Genomic DNA, 23132 nt, shown 5'->3' with positions numbered 1-23132 from the left:
TTTTATCCAAGTATCCCTATATTTCAGTAATTAACAAGTTCAATCAATGCTCTAGACATGTTTACCACAGAGGAAAATAAAAATTAAAAATCACAGGAGTGTTTAATTTTTGTACACTTATCAAAACTCTAAAAATGAAAGAAATAGAGTATTAAAAATCCTAAATTCACAAAAATATATTTCTAAAAGATCTTTTCCCTGGAACAAATCCTTGATAAAAAACACTCATAGGAAAAATAAATATATTTAACATTTCAGCAAGGCAGCATATAAATCACACAGTAGAATACACTACTCTACTTTCACTCTAAGTGGGTAATTATTTCAGGACACAAGCTTTATCATTATCTAAAAAAAAAAAATCAGACTGCCTTTCCAAATGTATATCAAATATCTCTCCTATAAAAATTTAAATGTTGGGGAATCCCTGGGTGGCTCAGCGGTTTAGCGCCTGCCTTTGGCCCAGGGCACGATCTTGGAGTCCCAGGATCGAGTCCCACATTGGGCTCCTGGCATGGAGCCTGCTTCTCCCTCCTCCTGTGTCTCTGCCTCTCTCTCTCTCTCTCTCTATGTCTATCATAAATAAATATATAAATCTTTAAAAAAAAATTAAATGTTGTTCCATACTGGTATGTATGTATGTATGTATGTATGTAAGTATGTATGTATTTATTTATTTACGCACACACATACACACACATAGAGGCAGAGACATAGGCAGAGGGAGAAGCAGGCTCCTAAAAATCCCAAATAAAATATTCACAAACACAAACCAAAAAATAAAACATATCCTGACCAAGCTGAGTTTCTCCAAAGAATGCAAGGGGGTTTAATATAAGAAAACCAATTACTCTATTTCACAATATTAATCCACCAAAGGAGAGAACATCCACAGGAATTTAATCTCATAAAGAGCGTCTACCCAAACCTCACAGTAAGCGTGTAAAATGTTTGATCAGTGTTTGCTTTGCAGCCTGGATTAAGATGAGACAAGCCCACAACCACCACCCCTGTCCAATATTATACCATAACTTCTACCCAGCACAATGAGCTTCCTTTCTTCACACAAAAGGAAAAAAAACAATAAAAGAGAAGTGAACTGAAAAGGAACAAAATTCATTTATAGATTATGACTCTCTATAAGGAAGATACAAGAAATCCTGAGATATACAAAGGAAAGAGTAGAATAAGGTCACCAGACATAAAATCAATCTATAAATATCAACCACTTCATCATACTAGCAGCAATTAATTTTTAAAAGAGCACTGTAATAGCAAACAAAGAAGGATTACTCTAAGCTATTATCAATATACAAACAGTATACTTTTTATGCATGTTGTATTTTTTTTTTTTTTAAGATTTTATTTATTCATAGACAGAGAGAAAGGGGCAGAGACACAGGCAGAGGGAGAAGCAGGCTCCATACAGGAAGCCTGACATGGGACTCGATCCTGGGTCTCCAGGATCACACCCCAGGCTGCAGGCAGCGCTAAACTGCTGTGCCACAGGGGCTACCCTGTATGTTGGATTTCAAAATAAAAAACTATAAAGTTATAGAACACACTGAAGATCATACAGAAATATTTATAGAATAACTGCCTCCAGCACACCATACATAAGTACTATTAACTTTGAGATAATGTTTCAATATAGAACCCTTACATATACTGTGCACTCTAGCCATAGCTGTAGCTTAGTTTTAACACAGTATGCCACAGAAAACACATACTTACCTTTCCATCAGCTGTCACTGCAAAGAGAGTCTGTTCTCCTCCAATTAACTGCACAGGTCTGAGAGTTGCAAGGGCTTCACAGGGAGTGGGAACTTTAACTTTTGCACCTTCAATGCCACCAAGCTGCCCCCTGTGATTATGCCCCCATCCATAAATTGTTCCACTGCCACCAGCAGAGAGAGTCCAGTCATCTGGTCGCCTACAACAAACAGTAAACAATTGACATGGGAAAAAATTGCACATGAAACACCTTTCTCCAGTACTTAATATTACTCTTGGTTCTGATATAATAACCTGTTCATCCACTGCACAAGTTGTTCATCTTGCTCTCTTTTAAAAATGTCGTGGCTCTCATGGAGAACATCCATGTGTTCGCTGTCTGCCATTAACTCACGAATTTTCTTAGCCACCTAGACAACATTATTATGAGATTATCAATCAAACACTCATCTCTCAAGAATAAAACAAATAATATTAAGGTGAGGACACAGGAGTAATCCCCATCCAATAACCTGAGGGAATGCCATCATTGACATTGTGATCTTATAGTTAATAACCAAAACCAGTATGATTATATCACATGTAAGATATTTGAGAATGTCTATTATATCTTTATAATACCATTATATCTTTACTATATTATTAAATACATTATATTAATTATTAAAATTCACAATGTATTCATTTTCACCTGTGTCCTTTCTTTACTTATTACTTTGTAAGAGAATGTTACTGTGTCTCATAATATTGCTATCTTTTTTATACCACAGCTGAGTAAGGAAAATGTTTTTACATTCCAAAAGTGATTTCAAAATAACATCAATACCTCATCAAGAAAAAGTCGTGGTAATGGTGTTCTTTTGTCCAGGGCCACAGCAACACGGGACGCCATGCAATACCTTCGGAACCAAGCCCACTTGTGCGTCTCAGCACAGCAGGGGAGAGTGTCTAGTTCCAGGTCACAAGCAAGAGCTACTAGGACCTGCGCAACCAAAAATTAACACCACAAGGAAGCTCAGAAATACAGCTAACGTTCTACTTAACCAACATTGCATACTAAGGACAGACACATTACAGGGTTTCTGTGAGTCTTCATTCAAGATCTCCTTCCTCCAGGCCATGTCCCAAGCAAGTATTTTACTATCACCAATGATGTGGATTATTCCTACTTAGCCCCTAGTTATGCCCCTGACACACAGGACCTCAGATCTGACAACCACTACAATACTTGCTGCCTAAGTCAAGAATCTCATAGTACACTAATACTTGGTTAAAGTATTAAGGGATTAGGTCACATAGACATTTATGGACATTTTTCATATTTAACATCAGCAATACACACCTGTTCTCAAGGAGACCTGAAAAGTTATGCACTACACATGACCACTCTCTGGGCTCTCCTAGCCAACCAGCTCTCTCATCATATTAAGATAAGCATTACCTTAAAGAATGGACTGTGGAGCAGCTGCTTGCCACCTCTTACAATAGGATCTTCATATTCAAACTGCCTTTGTAAAGCTTCTGGAAGGCCTTTTACCAAAGCAGCAAGAGCACTACCTGTAAAACTCTAAGAAAACAACAAAAATACATTATGGTAAAGCAATCCAAAGTGTAGAGGAGGTGTTTTGTGTGAGTCAAATGTTTTGTTATGTTGGTACTATTTTCTCTAAAAAATGTGTATTGATATTTTCAAATATGTTTAATAACAAGAGCTTGAAAATTCACCTCAGGATGCTTGGTCTTGATTTCAGTATTAGCCACTCACAGAGAACTGGTCCCTTTCTGGCCTACAAAGCTCCATCTCTTAAGATGGTGAAGATCAAGTATCCTTTTAATAGTAAGTACCTCATAGAGCAAAATAAAGGGGATGTTGTGAACCAGACTCCTTGAGAAGTCAACAGACACAATCTTATGCTCAAAGCCATTGACACATCTGTTTCCAAAAATCACAGGCCAACCTGCACTCAGTATATGGAGCAACATAAAGGAGTCTAGATGAGACAAAAGTGGCCTTATTCTTATGTAGAATTTCCAAACTCTTCTCATTGATTTAAAAGATTAAATTATTCAAGCAACATTTTATCCCAAAAGCCAAACATCTATAAACTGTAATTTAATGTTCCATACCAAAGCTCTTGCTTCCCCATCATTATCTCCAAGTAGCCTGTTTATGTTAATTGATTGTCCAAATTCGGTTGTAAGCAGCTTTCTCAGTCTTTGAAGGGCCCACATTCTGTGACTGGCAGCTGAAATGAGCAGACAGAAAATAACAGAAGCTTGACCATTTTTCCCAAGTACAACAGACATGATAATAAAGGTGCTATTTACCTAAGGCACTCAGCTGTGCACAGGCTGCCAGCGACGCTGCAAGGCGAGGAACAATGCTTCTGTTTGAGGTGAGATTGAGCCGAAAGTCTAACAGACATGTCACCAAGTCCATGGATGGACAGGAGAGGACGCAGCGATCGGAAAGGAGGTCTTTAGGGCCTGAGAAATGAGCACTGTAAATGTTCCCATGTTGGACAGCATGAGGGCTACCCCACAAGGAGACCTGCACAAATTTGACCGAGTGGACCTCATGCCATGGTTAGAGGGCTGCCTATGGTACTGTCACTATCTATGTCACATAACTACACTCTGTACATTGACATTTTATCTGAAAATTAAACAGCTTAAGAAGTGCAACCAGCAATAACTCCTTTCCCTTTAGATTATGCACTGCTAACATCCTAACAAAGGGACTGCTGAGGTGGCTCTTTGGCAGTTCTGATCATCACTGCAGTGGGGCCTTGGGTAGGGCTGGCTCCCAACACAACAGGAGAAGGCCGACTACAAAGTACTAAATGAAAATGGTTTGTATGTCTACCTTGCTTAAGTCATCAAGACTTGAATGGTGGGAGCTCCCTCACTTACCTGCAGCTGGCATGATGGGATAGACTGTGAAGCGCCAGCCCCACCCATTCACAGACCCATCACTGATGAACTTCCACTTCAACTCATCCCCTGGTATGCGTAGCTCACTGGACCAGTCGGACCATTCTCGGCCTAGTAGAGAAAAGTATGCCCTGGGGTTGGGTTCACTCCATTGCTGTGATCAACACAAACTTCTTTGGATACAAAGCAAAATTATTCACACAGTATCTGAAGAACAGATGGCTCCTCCAACCCAAGTTCTCCCAAATTTGAGTTCACACTACTCCTAGTGAATAACATTTAAAATACATATTGTCCTTCCATACACACTATACCAAGTACTAGGGAAACCGAGGATAGCTAAGCACTGCCCTGATGGAAACACTCACACACAAGTACAACACACTGTGAGAGGACTGCAGAGTCAGCCAGCACACACACTCAGAGGGTGTGTGCTGCAGAGAGGTTTCCAGGGGAAGGTCTTATATAATGGCAGTTACCCAGGAAACTGGAGAAAGAGCCCCAGCTTTTCTCACTGGGGTGCAGTTTTACAAAAACCTGAGCCCAGCCCTCAATGAATCAACTATAAATTAAGTCCTTTTAGGGACCTTTTTCATTCATCAACCTTTACCTTGCAAAAGCCTGGTACTCCCACGTATCTTACAGTACCATCCCTCTCTGGGTGAAACTGAGCTTCCCAGACAACCTGTGTCCCAAGAACCCAACAGTTACCCTGTAATCCCACCCATCATTGATGAGGTACACAAACCACTAGCATAATTATATATTTTGAAAGTACTAGGAAGAGATAGATAAAACCTACTGTATTGTGCAGCAAAATAGCTTACAGTCCCTTCCTTAAGTGTCACATTAAGAGTGAGGCAGTAGCATTTTGTTTAGTAAATTAACAGTTCTGTTTTATGAAGGCAAGCAGCATCCTGTTCAACCTCCCTTCACACCTGACCGCACAGAGACAATCCTGTTGACACCATCCATGACCGTGAGAGGGTCGTGGCGCCTCTCTGTAGAGCACTGCCGGTCAAACTCCACCCTGAGTCCTTCTGCACCTGGAGGTCAAGTGAGCACAAAACACACAGTGATTATTCCCAACTGACATACCACAGACAAGGTCATAAGTCACAACACACCCACACAGGACCAGTGAGACTAAAATGTTTAACTGCTAATGAAAAACAGAAAGGCAGAAAGAACTGACTCAAAGACAAGGATCTAAGACTGTACACACCTTTCCTCCCACCTTGTCTCCCACAGAAGACTTCACCTGTGATGGAAAGCCCAAGAGGATACTTCTGCTTGACCAATTCATTTTGCCCTCTCAGTTCTGGGTAAATTTTCATTGCCAGACTGAGCTTTTTTACTCCCCTTATACACATACATTTAAAATGCCATTTGAGGGGCACCTGGGTGGCTCAGTTGGTTAAGTGTCTGCTTTCAGCTTAGGTCATAATCCTGGGGTCCTGGGATCAGGTCCCGGATCAGGCTCCCTGTAGGCAGAGTCTACTTCTCCCTCTGCCTCTTTGCCCCGCTTCCTGCTTGTGTGCATGTTCTCTTTCTCTCAAGCAAATAGAAAAAATCTTTCTTAAAAATGCCACTTGAGGGACACCTGGGTGGCTCAGCGGTTGAGCACCTGCTCCTGGCTCAGGGCGTGATCCATGGTCTCAGGACCGGGTCCCACATTGGGCTCCCTGCCTAGAGCCTGCTTCTCTCTCTGCCTGCATCTCTGCCTTTCTCTGTGTCTTTCATGAAAAAAAATACCATTTGAAATATTCATCAAACATTTAGCATTAGAGTCTTCTTTGGGACATGTCAGCTTACAAAAGAATTAATGATGGACAGGACCTAGGTTATGGTGGAGAGAAGAGGTTAGCAAATCCTCTTTCAAAGCAGCTATAAAACCTTACAAAATTTTATAAAAGACAATCCCAGGGACCTGAAAATAAAAGGCAAACAACAAATTGAGAAGAATTTATTTATGGAAAAACTGCCTATAGACAGTGAGTGCCTATGGTGTTCTTGCCTGGATATGTTTCTATCTAAGCTGGAGGACAGTTCTACTAGGATGAGACCATGCCTCCAGGGGAAGCTGACTGATACAGAAAAGGGAACAAAAAAATGCATGCCAAGGACACTGCCAATAAAAGGATCAATAAGAAAGCCTCCATCTCCACTGGCCTGAGAGCCCAGTTTCACTAGGTATCAGATCTCAGAACCAGCCAGAATTTTAACAGGAAAATCATAAAATACAGAGAGAACAGAAGGACTATTGAGGGAATCACGGAGGCCTGGAAAAACTGGGATGCACGCTCACAGGAAAACTGCCAAAACACTGAATTCTATGCCCTTCTTGCTTCCACATGTGAGATCCAACAGCAGAAGTGGAGACCAACAGGCTTGAGCATAACAAACCCTAGAAGTCATACTATAAAACAAAAATGAGAAGAGTGAAGCCAGGACATCAGAGGCTATATGCTATTGAGAAAACAGCTTTCAGAGAATTCCAGGCATTTATAAAACAAATACATACACAAAACAACAAAAATAACCCAGCAGTCATTACAAATCTTAAAAAAAAAAAAAAAATCAGAATCCAGATGATACATTATCTAAAATGTCTGTTTTTCAACAAAAAATTCAGACATGCAAAAACACTGAAAAATGTGAGCCATACTCAGGAATAAAATCAGTCAATAAAAGTGGACTCTGATAGTCTGGATGCTAGGTTTAGAAAACAACTTTAAAGCAATTAAAATAAATATTTAAAAAAATTTTTAAAAAAAGAACGAAAAGATAACATAGGAAAACATGACAACAATGATTTAATAAACGTGGAATCTCAATAGAGAGAAACTATGAGGAAGGTACTAAAAGGAATTTTTTTTTTTAAGATTTTTATTTCTTTGACAGAAAGTCAGAGCACAAGTAGGCACAGTGACAGGCAGAGGGAATGGGAGAAGCAGATTCCTCACTGAGCAAGGAGCCCAATGTGGGGCCCAATCCCAGGACCCTGGGTTCATGACTCGAGCCAAAGGCAGAGGCTTAACTGACTGAGCTTAACTCAGGTGCTCCTGAAAGGAAATTTCTGAGTCGGAAAGTGTAATAATCAAAATGAAAAATTTACTAGATGGGCAAAATGGCAGATTAAAAATGGCATAAAAAAGAACCAGTCAAATTGAAGACTGTATAATTTCTATCTTACAATATCTAGAAAATGAGAGAAAAAAGATTGAGGAAAAATAAACAAAGTCTCAAATACCTAGGAGACGTCAAGGAATACAAACATATATATAATAGGAATTTCCTCCCAAAAAAGAGGAAAGAGAAAAAAGGGGGGCAGAAAAAGTAAACACATACAGCCAAACCCCCCAATTTGATGAAAAACATTAATCTACAATTTTCAAAATTAATAAATCCAAAGTAAGATAAACAAAGAGATCCACACCCAGACACATTATACTGAAACTGCTGAAAACCAAAGACAAAGAGAAAATCATGAAAGCAGTAAGAGAGGGAAGAAAAAGCAAGGGGGAAAAAAAGACACAAAACATCTAGAAGTACAAAATATCATAAATGGCTGACTTCTCCTGAAAAACAATGGAAGCCACAAACCAGTGGGAGGACATGTTTAAAACACTATAAGGGAAAAAATCTTATCAACTAAGAATTCTATATCTAGCAAAATTATCCTTCAAAAGGTGAAGGCAAAACTAAAATATTCCCAGATAAACACATACTGAGAGAATTCATTACTAGGAAACATGCTTTAGAATAACCATTTAATGTATTTCAAACTAAAATAAAATGATATCAAATAGAAACATGATTCCATGAGAAGAGAAAAAGAGCCCTGGAAATGGGAAATATGTATTTTAAAAGATAGGATAAGTACTTTATTTCTTTTCTTTCTTTATATTTTTAAAAGATTACCTAAAGCAGGGCTAAGGAAACTATAGCCGACAGGCCACATCATCTCACCCATTTTTGCATAGCCTGTGAACTAAGAATAGTTTGTATATTATCAAATGGCTGGGGAAAAAATTCAAAATACGATTTTGTGACATGAAAGTCTGCAATTCCTGGCATAATGCAGTATTATACCATATACATGCACACGTAACACATACAGTTACAAGTATGTTGCACAAATTTGTAACATATAATGAATATATATGCCAATAACAGCAAGAAGGAAGAAGAGGAAATAGAACTGTGCTGGAGCAAAGTTACTATGCTTTATCAGAATTAAGGTATTACCATGAAGTAAATTATGATAAATTTAAATGTATATTTTAATCCCTAAAGCAAATACTTAAAGTGGCTGAAAATCAATAGGAATTAAAATGGTAACACTAAAAAGACTAGTCTTAATAAATTTAAAAGATATGAAATCATTCAACATATGACTGAATGAATAAAATCATAATTGTATAATTACAATGGAATAAATCAGAAATCACAAAGAGAAAGACATTTGGGAAATCCCCAAATACTTAACACTTACAAATAATCCATGGTTCAAACAAGAGATCTCAAAAAGAAAACTACAAAGTATTTTAGGCTGATCAATAAATGTAAACACAGCACTATCATAATTTAGGGGTATAGCCAAAGCAGAGGTTAGAAGGAAATCTGTCACTTCAAACTCTATTAGAAAGGAAGTCTCAATAACCTATGCTTCCACCTTAAAAAAATAAACACAAAACAAAACAAAAAGCAAAAACATATTGTACTAGGTAGAGTGCAAAAGTAGAAGAAAATTATAAAGATTAGAGTAGAAATCAGTGAAAAACAGAAAAACTGAAGGAAAAACCAAATCAATGAAACCAGAAGTTAGTTCTTTAAAAAGATCAACAAAATAAGCTTTTAAGATGGCTGATGGTGGGGTAGGGGACAGAAACATAGAAGACACAAATGATCAAAAACCAGGAAGAAAAAAAAAAAGGGACATCAATACTATGCTATAATAGGTTCTATATTTGGTCTTTGTCCTCATTCCTGGCCCAGAGCTCCTAAAACCCTAGAAATTTCTTGTAAGAAGTAACTTTTGTCATTTAGAGCCCGCATGAGGTTATGCTAATGAGCTAACTTAAGATGGGGTCCCTAGATCACCTCAGGATGGGGCTGGTCACCAGAAAGACCAAGTGACTGGAAGGCTGGACATTTCAATCCCACCAAGATATCTCTGGGAAAGGGAGGGAATGTGGAGGCGGTATTATAGGTTAAGGTTCATAAAAACTCCTAAATGGCAAGATTTGATGAGTTTCCACATGCTGGGAGAGTGGTGCACCCCAGTTCCACAGAAGCTCCTATACTCATACCTTTTCCTGATCTCATCCTCTGTAGCTCTTCATCTGGCTATACACCTGCACCCTTTATAATATACTTTATAATAAACTGTAAACCTAAGTGTGAAGCTGAATAAAAGACACTTCATTTCAAATGAAGTTGAGAGGCCAATTCTTCATCAATTGTAGACTGCCACAGGAAGAGAGGTATCCTGCATTCCCAATAGGAAAAAGATTGTACATGACCACCCCAGCAGGAAGCAAGGTTTTTTACTCTTCCAGTAATAGCCCAGCCAATAAGACTATCACAACTCAGCCAAAGAAAAGCCATTACACTTGAATATGTAGTTTACTCCAATGGAATTGTTGTTTATAAGAGCCCCTTGAAGCTCTCCCCTTTCCTCTATAAAAGAGAATAATTCTCCTTTGTTCTGTGAATTTATCTATAGCTTTTGCTATGATTTGCTTGTGCCAAACTGCAATTCCTATGTTATTCTCAAATAATCCACTTGCTGTTTTGCTTTTAAAGTTAACATAAGAAACTGTTTCTTTAAATTCTGTGAGTTGCTCTAGCAAATTAATCAAACCCAAGAAGGTAGCCAGGGAAACCTCTGATTTGTAGCAATTCAGTCAGAAGCACAGGTGATGATCTAGATTTGTGATTGACATCTGAAGCTGTGGGACTGAGCCCTTAACCTGTGTGATCGGACACTATCTCCAGGTAGATGGTGTCAGGATTTAAATTTTAGGACAGCCATCTGGTGTCACAGAATTGCTTGATGTGTGGGGAAAACTCACACATCTGGTGTCAGAAGTGAAGGAGTGTTGAGTATTGAAAGTAAAGGAGGTACATGGGAGTGTGTTGTTTCATTAGAACCAACTAACCCTATAGAAATATAAAGAGTTGTGAGGCATACTATAAATAACTATACATTATATAACTTAGATGAAATGAACAAACTCCAAAAAGACAGTTACCAAAATTGATTAAAATAGAAATAGAACATCTGACAAGATTTATCTTCCCAAAAAGAAAAGCCTAGGCCCAGATGGCATCACTAGTGAATTCTACCAGCTATTTAAGGAAGAATAATACCAATCCAACACAAACTCAGAGAACAGAGGGGGAGGAAAACACTTTGCAACCCAATTTATTAAGGCCAGTATTGTCCTGATACTAAAACCAGACAGAGCTATCACAGGAAAGGAAAGCTACATAAATAAATAAATAAATTATAAAATACAAAGTTAAAGCTACAAAGTAATACTATTGATGAAAATAGATGCAGAAATCCTTACCAAAATATTAGCAAACCAAATCCTGCAACATATAATTGTGAACAACTGTGATTTGTTCAGGAAATGCAAAGTGAGTTTAATACTAAAAGCATGGTATTTGCAATATGCTATATTGAGTAAACAACAAAATGCACAAAACGCATTTGACAAAATCTAACATCCACTCATAAAATCTACCCCCGAAACTAGGAACAGAAAGAAAGTTCCTCAAGCTGATAACAGCATCTATGAAAAAAATCTGCAGTTCACGTCAATGTAAACACTAAGTATTTGTCCTTTCTGATGGCTGAGTAATATTCCATTGTGTGTGTGTGTATATCTTTATCCATTCACATCGATGTGGATGGAACTAGAGAGTATTGTGCTGAGCGAAATAAGGCAATCAGAGAAAGACAATTATCATATGGTTTCACTCATATGTGGAATATAAGAAACAATGCAGGGAATCATAGGGTAAAGGAGGGAAAACTGAAGGGAAAGTCATCAGAAAGGGAGAAAAACCATGAGAGACTCTTAACGATAAGAAGCAAACTGAGGGTTGCTGGACGGGAGGTTGGGTGGAGGGATGGGATAATTGGGTGACAGGCATTAAGGAAAGCACATGATGTGATGAGCACTGGGTGTTATAAGCAACTGATAAATTATTGAACACTACATCTGAAACTAAGTATGTACTTTATGTACATTTGTAGAAATTGTACATAGTGAATTTAAATTTTAAAAATCTATAGTTAATGGACATAATGCTGACAGACTGAACATGTTCACCTTATTGAAACAAGGAAAGGATTTCCACTCTCACCCTTTGTATGTAACTGATTTTAGCCAGTCTCTGCTCTACTGTAAGGAACAGAAGATGTCTGTTAAATGTCACAGGGTGCTAACTGTTATGAAGAAGGAAGAGTATGAAATGAGATTGGGGAAAGGCCGTTTCTACATATGGTGGTTACACCAGAAAGGATTATCTGAACAAGGGAGATATGATCAGAAATCTATAAGTAATTGCCTAGGAGAAGACTATTTCAGGCGGATGGCAAATACAAAGTGAGACAAAAAGCCAGAACCTAGAATATACTACAGGGCTGGCAACGATGATGATGTAAAGGGGCCAGGAAAGAAAGACAAAGGAGGGAGGAAGGAATACATTAAAGAGGATACCAGGGCTCATGTAAAGTCATACAGATCACAGTCAGAAGTTTACTTCCTATTTAAGTTACAGGGGTATATTGGTGGGTTTTAAGCAGAGGACCAGTATATTCTGATTGAGATGGTTTTCAAGGTGATTTTAAGAGAGTATCTCCAAATGTCCTGTAAGGAGATGATTCTGGAGCACACAGGAGATTAGGAGTGGAGGTAGATACATGGTCAGCCAGCTAGTATGTGGTATTCGTATAATAAACTGGGTGAGACCAGCTGGTTGGGCCCAGAAAGGCCAGCAGTTGGAGAGAAATGACTGAGTTAGTAATATATTTTAAAAGCAGAAAAAATAGGCACTTCTGGGGAAGATGACAGAGTAGGAGGACCCTAAATTCACTCCACAGATAAAACTAGATAACACTCATATCAGAGCAAATAACCCACAAAAGGACCCAAAGAATGGCTGAACAAACATCACAACTAAAATCAATCAAAGGATTCACAAAATAAAAAGTGTAAAATTTGACGCCTGAAACATTGGGGGAGAGAAGAATAAACAATGGGTTCAAACTTACACAATCATCAACTTAATACAGACAGCTATATGCAGAAAATGTTATATACTAACCACAAATCAAAAACCGGTAATAGATATGCAAAGAATAAAAAGAAAAGGAATCCAACTATATCACAAAAGAAAACCAGCAACCCATGAGAGAAAGAAAACTACCAGAGAAAAAGTTACAAAAACAATCACAAAACAAGTAACAAAATGGCAATAAATATGTATCTATCAATAATGTAAGTGGACTACTAATGCCCCAATCAAAAGACATACGGGGACAGAGTGGATAAAAAATAAGACCCATCTATATGTTGCTTACAAGAGACTCATTTCAGACTTAAAGATACCAGCAGACTGAAGTGAGGGGATGGTGAAACTTTATATGCAAATGGATGTCAGAAGAAAGCTGGAGCACCAATACTTATATCAGACAAAACAGATTTTAAAACAAAGTCTATAACAAGAGACAAAGAAGAACTCTATATAATAATAAAGGGAATAATCCATCAAGAAGATATAACAATTATGCACCCAACATGGGAAAACCCAAATACATAAAGAGGTAATAACAAACATAAAAGGGACTAATTGGTAGTAATAATAATAATAATTGTAGGGACTTTAACAACCCACTTAGATTATTATGGACAAATAATCTAAACAGAAAAACAACAAGGAAACAGTGGCTTTGAATGACACACTGAACCAGATGGATTTAACAGATACATTCAAGACATTCCATTCTAAAGCAGCAGAAGACACATTCTTTTCAGCAGCACACAGAACATTCACCAGAAGAGATCACATGAAAAAAAAAAAAAAAAAGGAGAGATCACATGTTAGCCCACAGAATAAGTCTCAACAAATTCAAGATCAAAGTCATACCATTCATAATCTTTTCTGACCACAATGCTATGAAACTAGAAGTCAACCATAGAAAAAATCTGGGAAGAACACAAATATATGGAGGTTAAATAACATGCTACAAAAATGAATGGGTTAACCAAGAAATCAGAAAGTACCTGGAAACAAATGAAAGTGAAAACGCAATGGTCCAAAACTTTTCGGATGCAGCAAAAATGGTTCTAAGAGGAAAGTTTCTAGCAATGGAGGCCTACCTCAAGAAGAAAGAAAAGAAACAACCTAATTTTATACTTAAAGGAGCTAGAAATAGAACAAACAAACCCTAAAACCAGCATAAGGAAGGAAATATTAAAGATTAGAGCAGAAATAAATGATACAGAAACTAAAAAAAAAAAAAAAAAGAACAGATCAACAAAACCAGGAGGTGGTTTTTAGAAAAGATCAACATTACTGATAAACCTCTAGCCAAACTTACCAAAGAGAAAGAGAGAAAGAGAGAGAGAGAGAGAGAGAGAAAGGACCCCAATAAATAAAATCACAAGTGAAAGAGGAGAAATAACAACCACACCACAGAAATACAAACTGTAAGAAAATATTATGAAAGACAATATGCCAAAAACTTAGACAACCAAGAAAAAATGGATAAATTCCTACAAACATATAAACTATCAAACCTGAAGCAGGAAGAATGGAAAATTTGAATAGGCTGATAACCAGAAAGGAGACTGTATCAGTAATCAAAAAACTCCCAACAGGAGAGCACCTGGGTGGCTCAGGTGGTTATCTGCCTTCAGCTCAGGTCGTGATCCCAGGGCCCTGGCATCAAGCCCCACATCCGGCATCCTGGTCAGCAGGGAGCCTGCTTCTCCTGCTTTCTGCCACTCCCCCTGCTTATGTCTATGCTCTCTCTCGCTCTCTCTCAAATAAATTAAATCTTTAAAAAAAAAACAAAATAACAACTCTCAACTGTGGAGGCCGAGAAAACTAGGGCCATTCAAGTTTAACATTGGTACAAGTATAGCCATTGTAGCTTCGGTAGCCATCTCAGGCCATTGTGACCAGGCCACTGTGACCAGGTACTGAACTCTACCTTACCTCGGCTACAGGCAAAATCACACAGCATGCCCTTATCAGAATAAGGAAGCAAGAGCTTGTGAGACCTCTTTACTGGAGATTCTCACCCCCACCCTTACTGAATAACCCCACCTTACCCCTAGACCAGCCCATAAAAACCCAGCTGTAACCCACCTCAGGGTCCAAGTCCCTGCTCCGCTGTGTTGGGTATACTTGGACCCAAGCTCAAGCTTGTTAATAAACCCTCATGTACTTGCATCGGTGTCAGCTCCTTGGTGGTTTTCTCGGATTCGCAATCTTGGGCACAACACCAACAAATGAAAATCCAAGACCAGTTAGCCTCACAGGCAAATTCTATCAAACATTTAGGAACAGTTAATACCTATTCTTCTGAAACTATTCCAAATAATAAAAGAGGAAGGAAAACTTCCAAGCTATGAGGCCAGGATTACCCTGATAGCAAAACTAGATAGAGACACCACGCAAAAGAAGAAAACTATAGGGCAGTATCTCTGATAAACAGATGCAAAAATCCTCAAAAAAATACTAGCAAACTGAATCCAACAATACATTAAAAAAAAAAATCATTCACCACAATCAAGTGGTATTTTGGGATCCAAGGGTGGTTGAACATTCACAAATCGATCAATATGATACAGCACATCAGTAAGAGAAGATTTTTTTTTTAAATGATCATTTCAACAGACACAGAAAAAGCATCTGACAAAATACATCCATCCATGATAAAAACCCTCAACAAAGTGGGTTTAGAGGGAACATACCTCAACATAATAAACACCATATATGAAAAACCCATAGTGAACATCATACACAATGGGGAAAAACCAAAAGCTGTACCCCTGAGGTCAGCAATAGGACAAGGATAGGATGTCCATTCTCAAAAAAAGTGGGGTTTTAAACAGACAGACAGGGGTGTGGGGGAGGGGAAGTGAAGGGAAGAGCAGAGGGGGAGAGAGAAGGGTAAGAATCTCAAGCAGAACTCAATGTGGAGCTAGATCCCATGACCCTGAGATCATAACCTGAGCCGAAACCAAGAGTTGGATGCTTACCCTACTGAGCCAACCAGGTGCCCCCACTCTTACCACTTGTATTCAACATAGTACTGAAAGTCCTAGCCATAGCAATCATACAACAAAAAGAAATAAAAGGTATTCATATCGGTGAGGAAGAAGTAAAACTTTCTGATTTGCAAATGACATAATACTCTATTTAGAAAATCCTAAAGAGGGACACCTGAGTGGCTCAGTTGGGGCACCCGGGTGGCTCAGTGGTTGAGCTTCTGCTTTGGCTCAGGTCATGATTCCAGGGTCCTGGGATCGAGTCCCTAATTGGGCTCCCTGTGAGGAGTCTGCTTCTCCCTCTGCCTATGTCTCTCTTTGTGTCTCTCAGGAATAAATAAATAAAATCTTTAAAAAAAAAAAAAAAAGAAAGAAAAAAAGGAAAGAAAATTCTAAAGACTCCACCAAAAAACTACTAGAATGGAAAATTGAATTCAGTAAAATTACAGAATACAAAATTAATATGCAGAAATCTGTTGCATTTTTTACACTGATAATGAAGCAGCAGAAAGAGAAATCAAAGAATCAGTCCCATTTAAAACTGCACCAAAAATAATAAGATATCTAGGAATAAACCTAAGCAAAAAGATGAAAGACCTGTACTCTGAAAACTATAAAACACTGATGAAAGAAACTCAAGACACAAAGAAATGGAAAGGCATTCCATGCTCATGGATTGGCAGAATAAATGCTGTTAAAATCTATCTACCCAGAGCAATCTAGAGGTTTAATATAATCCCTATCCAAATACCAATAGCATTTTTTGAAGAACTAGAACAATCCTAAAATTTATATGGTAACACAAAAACCTCAAATAGCCAAAGCAATGTAGAAGAACAACAAAGCTAGAGGCATCACAATTCTGGACTTCAAGTTATATTACCAAGCTGTAGTGATCAAAATAATATGGAACTGGCACAAAAACAGACACACAAATCAGTGGAAGAGAACACAAAACCCAGAAATGGACCCACAACTCTATGGTTAACTAATCTTCGACAAAGCAAGAAAGAATATCCAATGGAAAAATGACAATCTCTTCAATAAATGGCGTTGGCAAAACTGGACAGCTACATGCAAAAGAACAAAACTGGACCATTTTCTTACACCATGCACAAAAATAAATTCAAAATGGATAAAAGACCTAAAACCATAAAAATCCTAAAAGAGAGCACAGGCAGTAATGTCTCTAACATCAGAAAAGCAACATTTTTCTAGATTCCTCCTGAGGCAAAGAAAAGCAAAAATAAACTATTGGGACTTCCATCAAAATAAAAAGCTCTGCACAGCAAAGGAAACAATCAACAAAACTAAAAGGCAATCGATAGAGTGGGAGAAGATATTTACAAATGACATACCTGATAAAAGGTTAGTACCCAAAATATAAAGAACTTATAAAACTCAACATTCATAATCCAATAAAAAAAATGGGCAGAAGACATGAACAGACATTTCTCCAAAGAAGAGGTACAGACCGCTAACAGACACATGAAAAGAAACTCAACTCAACATCACTCATTATCAAGGAAACACAAATCAAAACTATAATGAAGTATCACTCACACCTGTGAAAATGGCTAAACTCAAAAATATAAGAGCAAGTATTGGTGAGGATGTGGACAAAAAGGAACTCTCTTGCATTGTTGGTGGGAATGCAAGCTGGTACAGCCACTCTGGAAAACAGTATAGAGGGTCCTCAAAGAGTTAACAGAACTACTCTACGATCCAATAAATGCACTACTGGGTATTTATCCCCAAAATATAAAAACACTAAGTAAAAGGGATACATGCACTCTGATGTTTATAGCAGCATTATTTAAAATAGCCAGGGGATCCCTGGGTGGCGCAGCGGTTTGGCGCCTGCCTTTGGCCCAGGGCGCGATCCTGGAGACCCGGGATCGAATCCCACATCAGGCTCCCGGTGCATGGAGCCTGCTTCTCCCTCTGCCTATGTCTCTGCCTCTCTCTCTCTCTCTCTCTGTGACTATCATAAATGAATAAGAAATTTAAAAAAATAATAATAAAATAAAATAAAATAAAATAAAATAAAATAAAATAAAATAGCCAGGATATGGAAGTAGCCCAAGTGTCCACAGATAGATGAATGGATAAATATGTAGTATATGTGTGTGTTTGTGCACGCATGCGCACACACACACACACACACACACACAGGAATATTACTCAGCCATAAAAAAGAATGAAATCTTGTCATTTACAATGACATACATGGAGCTACAGAGTACAATGCTAAGTGAAACAAGTCAGGAAAGACAAATACCATATGATTGTACTTATATGTGTTAATAAATAAATGAGCAAAGGGAAAAAAGAGAGGGAAAGAGAAAAATCAAGAAACAGACTCTTAACTACAGAAAACAAACTGATGGTTACCAGAGAGAGGGTGGGTCAGAGGGTCGGTAAAATAGGTGATGGAAATGAAGGAGTGCACTTGTGATGAGCAATGAGAGATGAATGGAATTGTTGAATCACTATATTGTACACCTGAAACTAATATAACACTATATGTTAACTATATTGGAATTAAGTTTTTTTTTTTAAGTAGAAATGATTAAGATTTGCTGGTGGAGTGGGTATGAAGTAAGAGAGAAACACCAGATTCTCATGGTAGGAATATGCTCAGTAGAAATACCTTTTGCTTTTTAAATTTCTATCATGAAAAAGTAATAGCTTAAAGTTAAGAAAACTTTTCTAAAAGTCATGAAAAAAATTTTTACATAAAAATGAGCAAGATAAAGGTATCAAGGTCAAATCCAATACAAAGTTACCTTTAAAAAGAGAAAATAAGGGATCCCTGGGTGGCGCAGCGGTTTGGCGCCTGCCTTTGGCCCAGGGCGCGATCCTGGAGACCCAGGATCGAATCCCACGTCAGGCTCCCGGTGCATGGAGCCTGCTTCTTCCTCTGCCTGTGTCTCTGCCTCTCTCTCTCTCTCTCTGTGTGACTATCATAAATAAATAAATTTAAAAAAAAAAAAAAAAAAAGAGAAAATAAGAAACAGAATAACATCCCTTCAATGAATGCAGGCCAGAAAGATGTGCCCTCCAAAAAAAAAAAAAAAAAAAAAATCAATAATCTACCACAATAATCTACCACTTCTAAAAAAGTTTTTAACAATTCACAAAATTATCAAAATATGAAAGAAACAATGTAAGCTAGAATTAGGACAACCAAAATATTAAATAGTAAGATTCGGTAAAAAATTACCAAAAAAAATTACAAAATATAGACTAAACTAGAAAGAACATAAGAGCAAATGAACACAACAGATGGTGCTTTAACACAAACAGGAGGAAATGAAGAAAAAGAAAGGTATTTGAGAGAAGTGGTAAACACTGATTCTAAAAGATATCCAAAACACAATGATGACCACATGTCCATGAGAGAACTAAAGGATACAAACTATAAAAACTGTAATACACAGAAAAAAACCTAAAACTACATTTTAAAGGAACACATCCCTTATCTTTGAATATTGCCTACAGTAACTAACATGAAAACATATTCTAGTAAAATTACTGAAAGAAAGTACAGCATATACAGGGAGGAAATAGATTATTACCATCACACTATCAGAAGGGAGGAATATGTGATCCAAAGACTTACTACCAAGAAAAGCTAACTTTCAAGTTTGGGCACAAACTGTCATGGACAAATGATCCCAGGGCTCCTATCCTCTGAACCCTGCTGAATAACTGACTAGAAAGTGAGCTTCAGTCAATCCTAATGAAATAAGAGAGAAAGGGCTAGAAGAAGCATTAAACAGAGTAAAACTAAGACTAAATGAAGATTCAACATAAGGATTGTATATAATAGCTATTATGCTTTGGTAAACATAAGTATAATCATGTTAATAAAGTTGGAAGGAAGAAGTCAGCATAGGCCAAAAAAATTTTCAAACTATTTTCAGGAACTCTATTCATGTTTATACAAGAATTGAATCCTGAGTCCGTTGTTTTGAGATAAAGTAAATGAATAACTATTAGTCATTCTAATTCTGTTATCCCCTAAAGAGGATTTTCAGTATAGAAGAAAACAGATGTAACAGCAGAGGTTAAAGTAGAAATCTTGCAGTTCTGATTGAACTAATATATCAGTATAGACTCAAAAGAAAAAAGCCAGTCAGTGGACTGCCCAACCATTCATCATATCTCTGTCACTGAAAAGATCTAGGAACAGAATAGAATAACAGCCCAGTAATCTGAAATGCCATAACCACTAAAAGTCACCAAAGGAAGATTCCAGGTGGAGGGCAGGAACTATATGACAAGCCTAAAGCATCATGTCACATCATACTGCACAGAGGTTACCAATGGACCACCAAAGTCATTTCCAGAGACAAACTGAAGAGGTTCCTGATGTCTAGAGATGAGATCATTTGAGTTTCAATAGGATCATAATCACAATTATCAAAGCCCATCATTCACAATGAGTTTAAAATCCATGAGTTCACAATGATATAAAAGGAAAAAACTAACTGGTCACCTTCAGAGAATGATAGGGAAACAATTCATCCTCCTAAAAATAAAAATAGGAGGAAAAAAAACTTAAGCTTTTAATCCCTTCTTGCTTATGCAAATAGCACCGCTGGGTAACCAACTAAAGCATCTGGGAGTACCTGGTGCCTCTATATAAAGTATTATAAAGTATGTAAGTAAGAAAGAAATGAAGCCATTAGAAGAGCAGTGTTTTCAACCCCAGTGGAGTAATGGCCTCAGGCTCCAAGCATCAGCATCAGTAGCTGCTAACATCACATATGGAAAGACAAGAGGCACCAGGTACTTCTAGATGCTAGGTCATAATCACCAATGGTCTTGCCAATGGGACTGAACTACCTGGAATTCTGAATCAGGGCAAATTTGCAGAAAGACGAGGCTGAAGAACAGGCTGAAGTACAGCAAGAGTATGCAAATCCAGGTTGCAGGGAAGCCCAAAATGTCAAAGGCCCAGGTTCCTCAACAGATTGATTATTGAGAAAAAGGGAAAAAAAAAAAATAAAGGAAGAAACTAAGGTTACCATAAGAAACTTAAAAAAAAAAAAAAAGAAATTATTGATTAAAAAGGGATTTAAGAAGTGGAAGCACACTTGGGTAATATAAACTGTCCAGGAATACAAGTCAGTCTTATCTCCAAATCAGGACAGCAATCAGTTTAGTTTAGTGGAGACCACAAGAAGGGCTTCTAGAAACTGCACAGGACTTCTTCTAGACCTGAGTTTTGGTGACTAAAGTATTCACCTAATAATTGTTAACCTAAACATTCACTTTGCAGGGTTTTCTATATTCATGTTTTTTATTTGGAGGGAAAAAAAGTGTTTTTTAGAAAAGTTGGGGAAATAATTCTAAATCAATTCCGTAGCTTCTTTTCAATAAAATGGTGATGGTTACTTCCACTGATGTAATTACAGAAATGAAGCCATTCTAAAGGCAAAGATTCCCCCAATGCCAGCACTGAATACCTGGTATCTTCACTGTGCCACTGGAAGAAGTGTCGTCCGTGTAGGGATGGCTACTCTCTACCACCACAGGCTGAGAGGACAAGCGGCCACTCTGTGAGTCTGTGGCTACGTCCTCCAGTTCAGTAACACAAAGCTCCAGCAACATATCTGCCACCTGGTGAAGGAAGCAGGGACACATATCAAGTCAGGATACTACTCCTGCTCACCCTGCTCCAGATCTTTCCACAGGCACAGGGTGGCAAAGTGGAGGAGTTGGGAATTTGTGAAATCTAGTTTAAATCAGGGCTTGGTTCCCTTGCCTATAAACATCAAAATAGGACACAGCTCATAGAGGTGCCTAAATATGTAAGTACATAGGTGGGCGGTGCCTGACATATACAAGGCACTCAACACGTGCCAACTGATGAAACTGTGTGATAACAGTTTCCTTCTACACAAAGACAAGATTACTTCCAAGAAAAGAAAAATCTTCCTCAGGAACAAAATATCAAGGACCAGAAAGGTGATAAAATGACCAAGATCCAAGAAGACATCTGGGGAACAATAGGAATAGAGAAGAATGATCAAGCCATCCAGGACAAACAGCAGCAGAATATCTGGAACGAGGAGCTATAAATACAAACATAAACAGGGATTTCTCTTGATTCAGGACATTAAAGGTCAACCCCCATACCATATTCCTTCAACAATCCATGATGTCTTTATTTCATTTAAAAATTTTAGTGATTCATATACAAGTGGTCAAAACTGGTGATTATAAACTCCTTGATTTCTATTTTTAAATTAAGAATAGGTTAATATAGCAATAACAACATATAAATTTTCTAAATTCAGAAAAAGAACTATTCTGTCTTCCATACTTTTCAGGAATTATTTTTTTCTCTATTTCTCTTCATATGTAGATAACAGATTAGCTTATTAAACAGTTTTTTATTAATGACAAACTAGTATCACTGCCATCCAGGTATTAGGACTATAAATTCATACATCTCTCTTTTAAGAATTCCAAATATTAGGCCAGGATAGGACATAGGATTAGCATCTTGCCAATAGTCAGGACAGTTTGAAGACAATCCTATTTTTGCCTCTGTCTCCCCTTGAACCTGGTGTGGGTGTGTGTCACTGAGACAGAGATGTTAGTATTACCGAACACCTACTGAATAGCCCATCAGGGGTCTTTTGGGCTGCACAATCTTCCCCTGCAAAACCCATCAGAGAGACCAACAAGCTTCTCAGGAGAGGATGACACAGGGGTTATAGATGTGGATCTGCCCTCAGAGCACTCAGCATCCAATACCATTTCTCCTACCCATCAGCAACCTAGGTGCTTATGAGCCAGAAACAGCCTCTCAAGAGTCTCAGTTTCCTTATCTGTAAACAGAGAACATCAACATCTACCCTCTGTACTAAGAACATACCAGAAATGGACCTGGCAGATATGTGTGCAACAAATGCTGGGCACTGTTACTTTAAATACATGTACTCGTTCATATCCTTTCCTCTCACAAATGCAATAAACTTGTAAAGAAAAAAAAATTAGGGATCCCTGGGTGGCGCAGTGGTTTGGCGCCTGCCTTTGGCCCAGGGCACGATCCTGGAGACCCGGGATCGAATCCCACATCGGGCTCCCGGTGCATGGAGCCTGCTTCTCCCTCTGCCTGTGTCTCTGCCTCTCTCTCTCTCTCTC

General features: G+C 38.0%; 1 protein-coding gene across 7 annotated transcripts in view; it reads right to left on the bottom strand.

The window, feature by feature from the left end:
- HERC2 (HECT and RLD domain containing E3 ubiquitin protein ligase 2) overlaps positions 1–23132 on the bottom strand; it is a 241470-nt gene that overhangs the window by 30691 nt on the left and 187647 nt on the right. For all 7 annotated transcript variants that reach the window (XM_025437755.3, XM_025437758.3, XM_025437759.3 and 4 more), the window contains 9 exons: positions 21446–21599; positions 5607–5714; positions 4648–4779; positions 4063–4221; positions 3862–3980; positions 3176–3301; positions 2561–2716; positions 2029–2144; positions 1735–1933 (listed from right to left, as the gene is read on the bottom strand). In XM_025437755.3, coding sequence (XP_025293540.1) covers positions 1735–1933; positions 2029–2144; positions 2561–2716; positions 3176–3301; positions 3862–3980; positions 4063–4221; positions 4648–4779; positions 5607–5714; positions 21446–21599 — 1269 coding nt within the window. The remainder of the gene's footprint in view (positions 1–1734; positions 1934–2028; positions 2145–2560; positions 2717–3175; positions 3302–3861; positions 3981–4062; positions 4222–4647; positions 4780–5606; positions 5715–21445; positions 21600–23132) is intronic.

The sequence above is a fragment of the Canis lupus genome, chromosome 3 (genome assembly GCF_003254725.2).
Source record: "Canis lupus dingo isolate Sandy chromosome 3, ASM325472v2, whole genome shotgun sequence".
NCBI lineage: Eukaryota > Metazoa > Chordata > Mammalia > Carnivora > Canidae > Canis > Canis lupus.
This window is presented reverse-complemented; position numbering and strand designations above follow the sequence as displayed.